The sequence below is a fragment of the Peromyscus maniculatus genome, chromosome 3 (genome assembly GCF_049852395.1).
Source record: "Peromyscus maniculatus bairdii isolate BWxNUB_F1_BW_parent chromosome 3, HU_Pman_BW_mat_3.1, whole genome shotgun sequence".
NCBI lineage: Eukaryota > Metazoa > Chordata > Mammalia > Rodentia > Cricetidae > Peromyscus > Peromyscus maniculatus.
The window spans coordinates 23868726-23879330 of NC_134854.1; the positions used below are offsets into that span (position 1 = coordinate 23868726).

Here is a 10605-nt window from a genome sequence, read left to right on the forward strand (position 1 = left end):
TACTACTAGGAGGGAATAATTAAAATTGAAGTATGTACAATAGAAAAAGGGAATTTCATTCTACTTACCAGAGAGAAACAATAAAAGTTTAAGATGTTAGGCATGTTAATCAATCTATATATAATATATATAGGTTAATGAGAACATCATGTCATACTTCATAAATTCAAGTACTGCATGTCAACAAAATAAACATTTAGAAATAAGAAAATATATATTGAATGACTACTTAAATATAGTATTTTTAGGAAAACATAAGAGTAGCTTAGCCTAACATTGTTTCTTAAATAGCTCCATTGATTTTATGAAGAATATATTCCTAATGTTTGTTTTTCTTATGTCTACAATAAATATTAACACATCAGTGTACTTACTTTCTTGGAATAAAATTGCTGAAATCATGTTAATCCCATGTATACATTTCAGATTTAAAAGTACTGTGTATATATTCATAAAAGATATTGAATACATTGAAGAAGTTACTTTTAAGCTGCATGAAGTAAAAGCTTGTCATACTGTGTTCAGAATCACTGAGAATGGGCATCTGTAAAAATGTTTGTTAGTCTGATACAAACACTGTTATTGTTCATTGTGTCCCTGGAGTCTGCCTTCTGAGTTCTGTGCTTTGCATTGTCTGAGATTAGTGTGGGCACTATAAAGAGACTTTAAAAATAATATTCAAAACAATTGTATTTGATGACTACATAATTATAAACCCTAAGCGAAGATAAATGCTACATTTCTTGTTTAGTGTGTTTGTCAGGTGTTTTGAGACAGGGTCTCATTAGCTGGTCTCCAACTGACTGCTAGCCAAGGATGGCCCTGATTCTGATCTTCAGCTTCCACCTCCCAAGTACTGGGATTTACAGTTGTGCACCACCATGACTGACCAAATTATTACTGCTGTAGCATAATAATTTCTAATTCTGTTGCAGGCTTTACTCATCAGTCTCAAGTATTGTTGCTTTACATGGCAGCTGGGAGATGCTGGGACTTGTTTCCAAATCCATAGTATGGAAAATAAAATGAGCTTTATAGTGCACACAAAGCAGGCAAGTACTGTAAATTAGTTTGCATTATGATAATTGACTGGTTTTACTAAAGGCCTTTTGTTAATTATTAATTCATTTAACTGCCCCAGAAACCCTTTGTACTAGATGAAATTTGATATTTAAGATCAAGAAAGAATGGAATTCCTTTCCTAATTAAAGGAGCCAGAAACTTGGCAGATTAATTTATTTTTGCTTCCTTATGCCATTTATTTCTCTTAATTCTGATTAGTTATTCCCTGTCTCTTCTTAAAGTTCTTCCCTTTTCTTGACCAGTATACTGTCTGAACCAGTCACTATATTCAGTGAGGCATTTCTTAACTATCTTCAGAATCCTAAGTAAATTCTTCCTCTATTCCCTATTTCTTTTTTAAATATGTTTTTAATTGAAGTGGAATTACTTTTTGCGGCGAGCTCCTCGGCCAGCGAGGAAGAACGACCACCATGCAAGGATCCTTCTCAGAACACACTTTATTGGAGCGCCTCTTGGTTAAGGGAGAGCGGGAGGTGAGGGGCCCCGAGGACTAAACTGCAGCTGCTTATAAAGGGAATCAGGCAAACGTGCCGTACTGTGATTGGGTCCCGCCAGAATGCTAGCACGGGGAGCCACGGGATAGGCTGAGGACATAAGGCCAATTACCATACTCGTGCATCATAGCCAAATATGGAGTTGTTTACAGCTAGGCTACCAGGAAGCCAGCGCCATCTTAGAATGGCGGCTCCCTACATCTCCCCCCTCTTTATTAATTAAGCCGCAGGAGAGAGTATAGGTCTGATTTCTGCAGCACAAGTATTTCATTCGATCAGGTCCCCACCTCATGATGTGTTGACCGATCGAGGATGAGTTAACTGTGCATAATTGCCTGCATACCTTCCCGAGTGCAATGGACCAACCAGTCCCTGGGGTACAAAGGCTATGCATGTAACAATTGTCTGCATACCTTCCCGTGTGCAATGGACTAACCAGTCCCAGGGGTGCAAAGGCTATGCGTGTAACAATGGTCCACATACCTTCCCAAGTGCAATGGACTAACCAGTCCTAAGGGTGCAAAGGCTATGTGACTCCATATGCAGTCAGACTTGCTCTCCTTGAAGGAAGGAAAATGTCCTACACTTCAAGTGCAGTGCACGAGCCTGGCATCCTGTGCTCAATACAAGTATGTGAAAGCTGTCCACATACCTTCCCGTGTGCAATGGACTAACCAGTCCCGGGGGTGCAAAGGCTGTGTGGATATTAGGTATCTGGGGGGAGGCGCCACACTCCAAAGTGGCCAATGCTTGAGTAATAATGCCCTTGTCCTTTTTGTACGTGCTCGCAAACGGCAGACCAACCACAGACAAAACACGCATCCTCCAAGGCAGCATGCCAAAATTAAATTCTATCTCCCTTAAACCATCCATACCCAGCCTTAGTCAGGGGGATACAATCCCCAGACTGATCTAACTGGAAACATAAAGATCCTCTCTCTGGAAAGATATGGTTTTCTCCTAAGGTCGCTTGTACCATATCTAAATTCAACAAAAAGGAAGATTAAAGTATCTGGGAAAGACTTTTGCATTATGTTGTATCGGCATCGGCTTCGGGAACACAGACAGTATCCCCCATCTCTGTTCCATCATCCCTGGCTGCAGGCTCAGCAGAAGCATCAGCAGGCCCAACCACGGAGGCAACCTTGACGATTCGTGTCAATCGACTCGGTACCCAAATTGGATCCTCCTTGTCCTGTGGAAGAACACAAACAGCTCCCCTGGATCTCGATATTACGGGATCCGGTCCATGCCATTTGTTATTTAATACATCTTTCCACATCACTTTTTCCTCCTGACAGGGAGGTGCCACAGTGTGTCTGTCAGCCGCTGAATCGCCAGCATCATTCAAGATTAAAAAATTAAGAGTAAATAGCGCGAGAGATATTTTCTCTCTGGGAGAAGCATGCTCTGCTATCCCCCGTTTTTGTTTTTGAATCAATTCTTTAATACTTCTGTTGGCTCTTTCAACAACGCCTTGGCCCTGAGGATTATAGGGCAGGCCTAACGTGTGCACTACTTGAAGTTGTTCACAGAAGGCACGGAATCCGCGAGATGTATACGCGGGGCCATTGTCTGTTTTCATACGCTGAGGCTTTCCCCAGGCTGCCCATGCTTCTAGGCAATGAGTTTTGACATGAGTTACCTTTTCTCCCGTTAAGGGTGTGGCATGAATGACTCCAGAATAAGTGTCAACGGATACATGAAGATATTTTAACCTTCCGAACTCAGGAATATGAGTAACATCCATTTGCCATAACGCATTCGGTTTGAGTCCTTTAGGATTCACACCCACATGAGGTGGATGGAGGAAAGTAACACAGGAAGAACAGGATTTTACAATATCTCTTGCCAGATGTCTGGGAATGGAAAATTTCTGTCTTAACGTGTTTGCTGGCACATGATAAAGTTTATGGAATTCTCTAGCAGACTCTACGGGATCCGTCACCACCAAGGCCAAGGATCGAGTAGCACGATCAACCAGATCATTAGCCTGGGACATAGGCCCTGGGAGCAAGGTATGAGCTCGAATATGCCCAATGAAGAATGGATGCTCCCTATGCAATATACAAGTCTGTATCTGGTGAAGGATGTTAGACACCGTGCTAGTATGCTTAATAGATGCTGCTACCTCAAGGGAAGCAACTGCATTCACCACATACTGCGAGTCTGAAAACAAATTAAAAGGTTCTGGGAATCTATTAAAGACTTCCAAGACAGTCTGACACTCAGTAATTTGCGGGGCATTAGGCCGAAAATGAAAAATAACAGGTTTTTGTCCTTGAACAACAAAAGCACCTTTACCAGTCTTAGATCCATCAGTAAATATTGTTAATGCAGAAATTATTGGCACCTTGGAGGTGATCTTTGGAAAATAAACTACATTATTATTAACAAAAGTAATCAACTCATGTTTTGGGAGATGGTTATCAATAACATTAGGGAAGGCACAAGTATGCCCAATATTTCCCCTTTTTGCATCTAGGACACAGGCCAGGCTGCCTCTGAGGTGTGGATAGGCGTTCCCTAGTCTTAGGGCATTGCCTCTTAAAGTGTCCCTTCTGCCCGCAGTGAAAACATCCTTCATTCTCTCTTCCTTGTGCGGCTCGTGTGGCTGCAAGGACTGCTGCCGCTAGGCCAGCATTACTTAGTGGTCCCCCAATTTCTCGGCAGGCTTTTAGCCAAGCTTCTAATCCCTTTCCTTTCCACGGGGTAATAGCTCTACGACATTCTTTAGTGCTTTGCTCATATACTAATTGTTGAACCAGAGGCATAGCTGTTTCTACATCACCAAATATCTTTCCTGCTGCCTCCATCATTCTAGCTACAAAATCTGAAAAAGGTTCATTAGGTCCCTGAATGATCTTAGTCAAATTCCCTGATACTTCTCCTTTATTTGGTAATGATTTCCAAGCTTTAGAATAAATCTCATTTATCTGCTGATAAACTTCAATAGGATATGCTGTCTGATTTACCGTCCATTGTCCTTGACCCAGTAGCATATCAGCCGTCCACTGTGGTTGATTATTCTGAAGATTAATTCTAGCTTGTACCTGGGCTCTATCTGTAACTATAGATTTGAAGTCCAGATACTGTCCTGTAGTTAAACATGCTCTAGCTATTTCAAACCAATCTGTTGGAGTCATAGCCTGACTAGTGAGCCTAGTCAATAATGTTAAGGTATAACTGGCCGTTACTCCGTAGGCTCGAGCAGCCTCTACCAGGTCTTTTAATTGTTTATAAGGCACAGGTTCATGATATCTGTTGTTCGTTTGCGGATCTTCAAAGACTGGAAACGCGGACGCTAGCCGCGCCCAGGTGTCTCTCCTGATAAAACGACAACCTCCACCTGTTTGCAGGCACGAAGGTGTTGCCGAGGGTGGATGTGGTCCCGAAGGCGCCGTTGGTTCCACATTCACCCCAGCAGAAACATTATAAGGAGGAGGTCGCTGCCGCCCATGTCTCTCTTCCTCATATTCAGCGGCAGCTTCCTCTAAATCCTCCTCCTCATCAGGGTCTAACTCACCGTCTAATACTGGATATCCTTCCTTTTTAGGCCTACTTAAGTTCTCCCCTTTAACGTCTGATTCTGATAGACTATCCTGGTGCTTAATTAATGCCTTGCGTCCCTTTCTAATGATTTCCACATTGCGTTCTTCCTTGAGACATGCATATACAAAACAGCAAAGAAGAACAACAATTGTCATAGGAATGAACACAAGAGCAAGCACAAACGGATTTATCCCAGCAATCAGCATACCTGGAGAACTTACCGACGTCACCGCCGTTCCTGGCGAACTTACCGACGTCACCGCCTTTCCTGGCGAACCTACCGACGTCACCGTTCCTGGAGAACTTACCGACGTCACCGCCTTTCCTGGCGAACTTACCGACGTCACCGCCTTTCCTGGCGAACTTACCGACGTCACCGTTCCTGGAGAACTTACCGACGTCACCGCCGTTCCTGGCGAACCCACCGACGTCACCGTTCCTGGAGAACTTACCGACGTCACCGCTCCGTGTGCTGAGTTCTGAATCCTCCTCGACCCCTCACCTGGTGTCCCGTCCCGGGTTTCGGCACCAGTTGGTGTCCGAAGTGTCCTTCCCGGGTTTCGGCACCAGTTGCTGTCCAAAGTTACCTTCCCGGGTTTCGGCACCAGTTGCGGCGAGCTCCTCGGCCAGCGAGGAAGAACGACCACCATGCGAGGATTCTTCTCAGAACACACTTTATTGGAGCGCCTCTTGGTTAAGGGAGAGCGGGAGGTGAGGGGCCCCGAGGACTAAACTGCAGCTGCTTATAAAGGGAATCAGGCAAACGTGCCGTACTGTGATTGGGTCCCGCCAGAATGCTAGCACGGGGAGCCACGGGATAGGCTGAGGACATAAGGCCAATTACCATACTCGTGCATCATAGCCAAATATGGAGTTGTTTACAGCTAGGCTACCAGGAAGCCAGCGCCATCTTAGAATGGCGGCTCCCTACAACTTTTCCTCTTCCCTGTCCTCCCTCCAACTCCTCCCCCGCCCCCACCTCTCAACTTGATAGCTTCTTTTTCTCTTATTACTATTGTTGCATATATGTGTGCATGCACACACGTGTACACAAATATATAAATACAACCTCCCAGGGCCATTTTGTTTGTGTGTTTATGATTTCCAGGCTGACCACTGTGCATTGAACACCCAAAAAGGGGGCTTATTCCTGGAAGAGACTAATTCTTCTCTCAGCAGTCATTAGTTGACCGTAGTTCTTTGTCTAGGGCTGGACCCTCTCAGATTTCTCCCTCTCATGGAAACATGTCCATTGATATTGCCGTTGTTCAGGTCCTACTTATGCAGCTATTTCTAGGAGAGACTGCTTCACAGTTGATTTTAAGAATCTGATCTTCTGGCTCTTAGAATCTCCCCACCCTGTCTTCTGCAGTGTTCCCTGACCACAGATGTAGAAGCTGGGGTGCAGATGTATTTGTTGGCTCTGGGTTTCCCATAATCCATTGATCTGTATATTGCATCCAGTTATGGTTCTCTATGATGGTCTCTATCTCCATCTGCTGTGAAAAAAGGCTTTTTTTTTTTTTTTTTTTTTGGTTTTTCGAGACAGGGTTTTCCTTTGTAGTCTGGGCCATTCTGGAATTCTTGCTGTAGACAAGGCTGGCCTCAAAGTCAGAGATTTACTGGGATTAAAGGTGTGTGCCACTACCTCCCGGCTAAGGAGAAAGGCTTCTTTGATGAGGGGTGGTAGTTATACTTATCTGTGGGTAGAAGGCTAAGATTTAGAATGTATGAGAACTCATGCTGGTCTAACAAAGTGGCAGTAGTAGATTCTTTTCTAAGGTCCATGATCTCACTAGCCAGGGGAAGCTAGCTGGGTTTCTAGTACCAGGCATGATTTCCCTCTTGTGCCTTCAGTCTAATTAGACAGTATTGATTACCACTGGCCTGTAAATGCCACCTGCTCTTCTAAGTCCTTTATCCTCACTATGCAGTATTTTCCTCAGGAGGGGACTACCTTCAGCCCCAACCCAGAGAGACAACAAGGAGCTACATCAGTCGTCTATATTGGTTTTGGGAGTCACCTGGACTCCCTGTCCAATCATTCGAAGGAGGTTTCTCATTCCTAGTGTGTGTGTATACGTGTATGCTTACATGTACTGTATATAACTTTAGGCAAATATAAAATAATGATTCCTTGAGGCTTTATCAAACAACCATAGTGTTGCCTCTTGCCCTCCCCTCCTGTATTGCCCTCCCTCCCTCCCTCCTTCCTTTGTCTCTTCTTTGTTTCAGTGTGAAGTTTATTTTGTTGGTTATTAGGATAACAATGCCTGCTTGCTTCTTGATCCCATTTGCTTGGAATACTTTTTTCTATCCTTTTGCTTTAAAGTATTGTTTATCTTTAAAGCTAAATAAGTTCTTCTAGACAACACATAGATGGATTTTGTTTCTTAGTCCATTTACCTTGTCTGTGTCTTTTGATTGGTGAGTTTAGAACATCATATTTAGAGTGATTATTGAAAGGAATATGTAGATTACAGTCATTTTGATCTTTTTGCTGGTTTGTGTTCTTACTTGTAGTTTGTTTTTCTTTTTGTTTTTTGTTTTTGTTTCTTTCTAGGGTCTCTTAGCTGTGTGTATTCCCGTCTTTATCTTAAAGCATTGCTTCCAATATTCTGTTCAGTGTTTTGTTGTTGTTGTTGTTGTTGTTGTTGTTGTTGTTGGATAATGAAAGCCTTTAAGTGCCAGCCTCAAAGGCTTTCTCTCAGAGTTCAAAGGAGACTCTTCAACCAGTGAAGGAACTAATCTGAGGGATGAGGAATGAGTCTACTCACACTGTGTTCTTTCTATCCATGTTCTTTATTGTTCTCTTGCTTCTCAAAATCTACAGCTTCTTTTCAGCTCTCATTCTTAGTTCCTCTCTTGCCCAACTATCCATACATTTCTAACTTGTTGCAATCCTGAGAAAAATTTCAAAACCCTCAAGGTCATAGCACATTCCTAAAATAGATGATAAGGAGCAGAGCCATTACCATGGTAATGCAAGGTTCCAAGGTCTCAGGACCAGAGGGAGGGGGCACAGTGCCCAGTGTGACAAACTCTGAGACATAGCTTTTTATCAGCAGACTTGGCAAGTGAAGAATTGGCAGGCTTTTCTTAGGGTGTTTTGTGTTAGTAACCTTGGTAAGACACCTGCAACTCTGACCTTGTGCATAACTAATTTTAAATGTTAAACTAATGATCTATTTACAAAGGCCTTTAGTGTAGTTTGAACTTGCTCTGAGGTAAAAAGGAACTAAATGCATGCAGTGTGTGTTAGACTGAGGAGAGATTATTATTTTCTGTGTTAGTGTGAGCAAAAGGCACAAAGCAGGCTTTAAGTGTCTACAGTCTTATGGGACAATGGATCTGACTATGAAGCATATTCTATATATCAAAATTAAACAGCTAATGAAAAGTCATCTTCCTGATCACCTACAGATATGTGTGCCCATAAGATTGAGATGTAATCATGAGATTACATGCACACATTTGATGAGAATGCATGACAATGGGGAGATACCATAGCTGTTATTGCACAAGAAGTGACAGATGGAAGCAACAGTATTCAGAGTCGGTGGCCTGCACGCCTTGCTTCATAGATTTAACCTCTGTCAGAGAACATTCTTCTGGTGGGTTGACATCTGAATTATCAATTGCTATAAACTGTAATTGCGTCGTGACCACCATAACTCATGACAATGGCTTGTGGCAGTTGGATATAAATTATTTTAGGCTGTTTGGGTCATGGGAAGTTTTTCTTTCAAGTATGCCAGATAATTTGGATCGTTACAGTAGTTTAATTTTGCTGTTGTGGTCTTTTGGGACTTAGAGTGCATGGCTCTAGGCCCTTCTGAGTTTTAGAGTTTCCATTGAGAAATCGGGTGTTATTCTGGTTTCCTGTATTTGTAACTTATGGATTTTTGTTTTTCTCTTGCAGCTCTTAATATTTTGTCTTTGTCATCTATACTTGGTGTTTTACCTGTGATGTGCCTTTGGGTGTTTCTCTTTTGGACTTGTCTGTTTGGTGTTCTGTGTGCTTCTTGTATCTCTATAGGTACGTCTTTAGTTCCTTCTGTCGTCCTGTTAAACATCTGGTCTATGTCACTGAATGCCTTAGGATTCTTCTCCCTCTTCTATGCCTTCAATTCAAAGATTTTGTCGTTCAATAGTGTTTCATGGGTTCCTTTCCTGTGCTTATTAAATGTTTTCATTTTGTTTATTTAGTCCAGATCCTTTTATGTTCTAGTCCAGATATCTGTCTTCTGCTGGGTTCATTCTACTTGTGAGACTCCCCCTGAGTTTCCTAACCCGCATATTGAGTTTTCAGTAACATCTTCATTTCAGCTTGTATACGCATTAATGTTTCTACCTCTTTATTTTGTTTCAGTGTCCAAATCATTCAGCTGTATGTATTTTCTTGGACAGCCTTAATTGTCTATTTTTATTCTCTTAGAGTTCAATAAAGTATTTGTTCATATCTTCTTTAAATTCCTTGAATTCTTTGATAAACTCTGTGATTGTTCTTTTAAATCCTTTGTCTTGGGAGAACTATAAAACTGGTGGGTTTTATGGAGATAGTTCTGGCCCATTGTGCTGGTTTTGGTTTTGCCATTTGACCTGGGTATGTGGACTCCCTTTGTTGGTTGTGTGTCTGATGAAATAATCTGGCTTTTCTTAGATGGGGCCATGTGGCAGATAGGGGACCAGAACTAAGCCAAGTAAAGCTGGTGGGTGAGCTGTTTAACTGGACCAGGGAAAGGTGGCTCCCAACCCACGGGGCTGGGCTAGGCAAAGCAAAGGGAGTTCTTAAATGAGAAGGGTTCACACCCCCAGGTCTCGAACTAAGTTTGTGGGTGTGCAGCTGTGTCAGATATGCCCATTTTCTTGACATGCTGTCTCTTCCTAATGAAGTGATCCTTCAAATAGGTAGGAGAATGCCTAGTGCTGTGTATAGCCTGTTGTGTGCTTCATATTTATTCTTAACATATATTTTATTTTGTAGGCTGGTCTTGTGGTAAAGCTGCTAATGAAGTTAAATGGACAGCTAATGCCCTGTGAAAGAAGTTCATGAGAAGAATATAGCTGGTACTCAAGCCACCACAGAGTTTTGTAGTGCAGAGTGTTTTCCATGAAAGATTTCTTAAATCATGACTTCAAAGGCATGCCATCTCTTGTAGAATATGTGTATATGCTGTTACATACACTGTACAGAATCTGTACTCATGTTTGGTGTGTAATATACCACTTAGTTTTGTATGATATGCTCATAAGCTCTTCTAATTTTTGAGAGAAACACATAGGAGATCAACAGTCTGTATTATATTAGACAAAATAGTAAGCTTTATAAAAAGTTATTTTTGGTAAATAGTAAAGAATTTAGTGTGGAATGTGATGAAATTAAAATATAGCTTTGATATAATTTTGTGTGTTACTTCAAAATATACTGAAAATCATTATGGTTTGAATAAATAAAATGTATTTTGTACTTGCA

The 10605-nt window shown here is 42.0% G+C and overlaps 1 protein-coding gene across 4 annotated transcripts in view; it reads left to right on the forward strand.

The window, feature by feature from the left end:
* The window catches only part of Krit1 (KRIT1 ankyrin repeat containing), a 42044-nt gene extending 31439 nt beyond the window's left edge, over nucleotides 1–10605 (forward strand). For 3 of the 4 annotated variants that reach the window (XM_006991217.4, XM_042272753.2, XM_042272754.2), the window contains exons 16-17: nucleotides 936–1052; nucleotides 10117–10605. In XM_006991217.4, coding sequence (XP_006991279.1) covers nucleotides 936–1052; nucleotides 10117–10185 — 186 coding nt within the window. In that variant the 3' untranslated portion in view covers nucleotides 10186–10605. The remainder of the gene's footprint in view (nucleotides 1–935; nucleotides 1053–10116) is intronic. The other variant, XM_042272756.2, reaches the window with a different exon arrangement.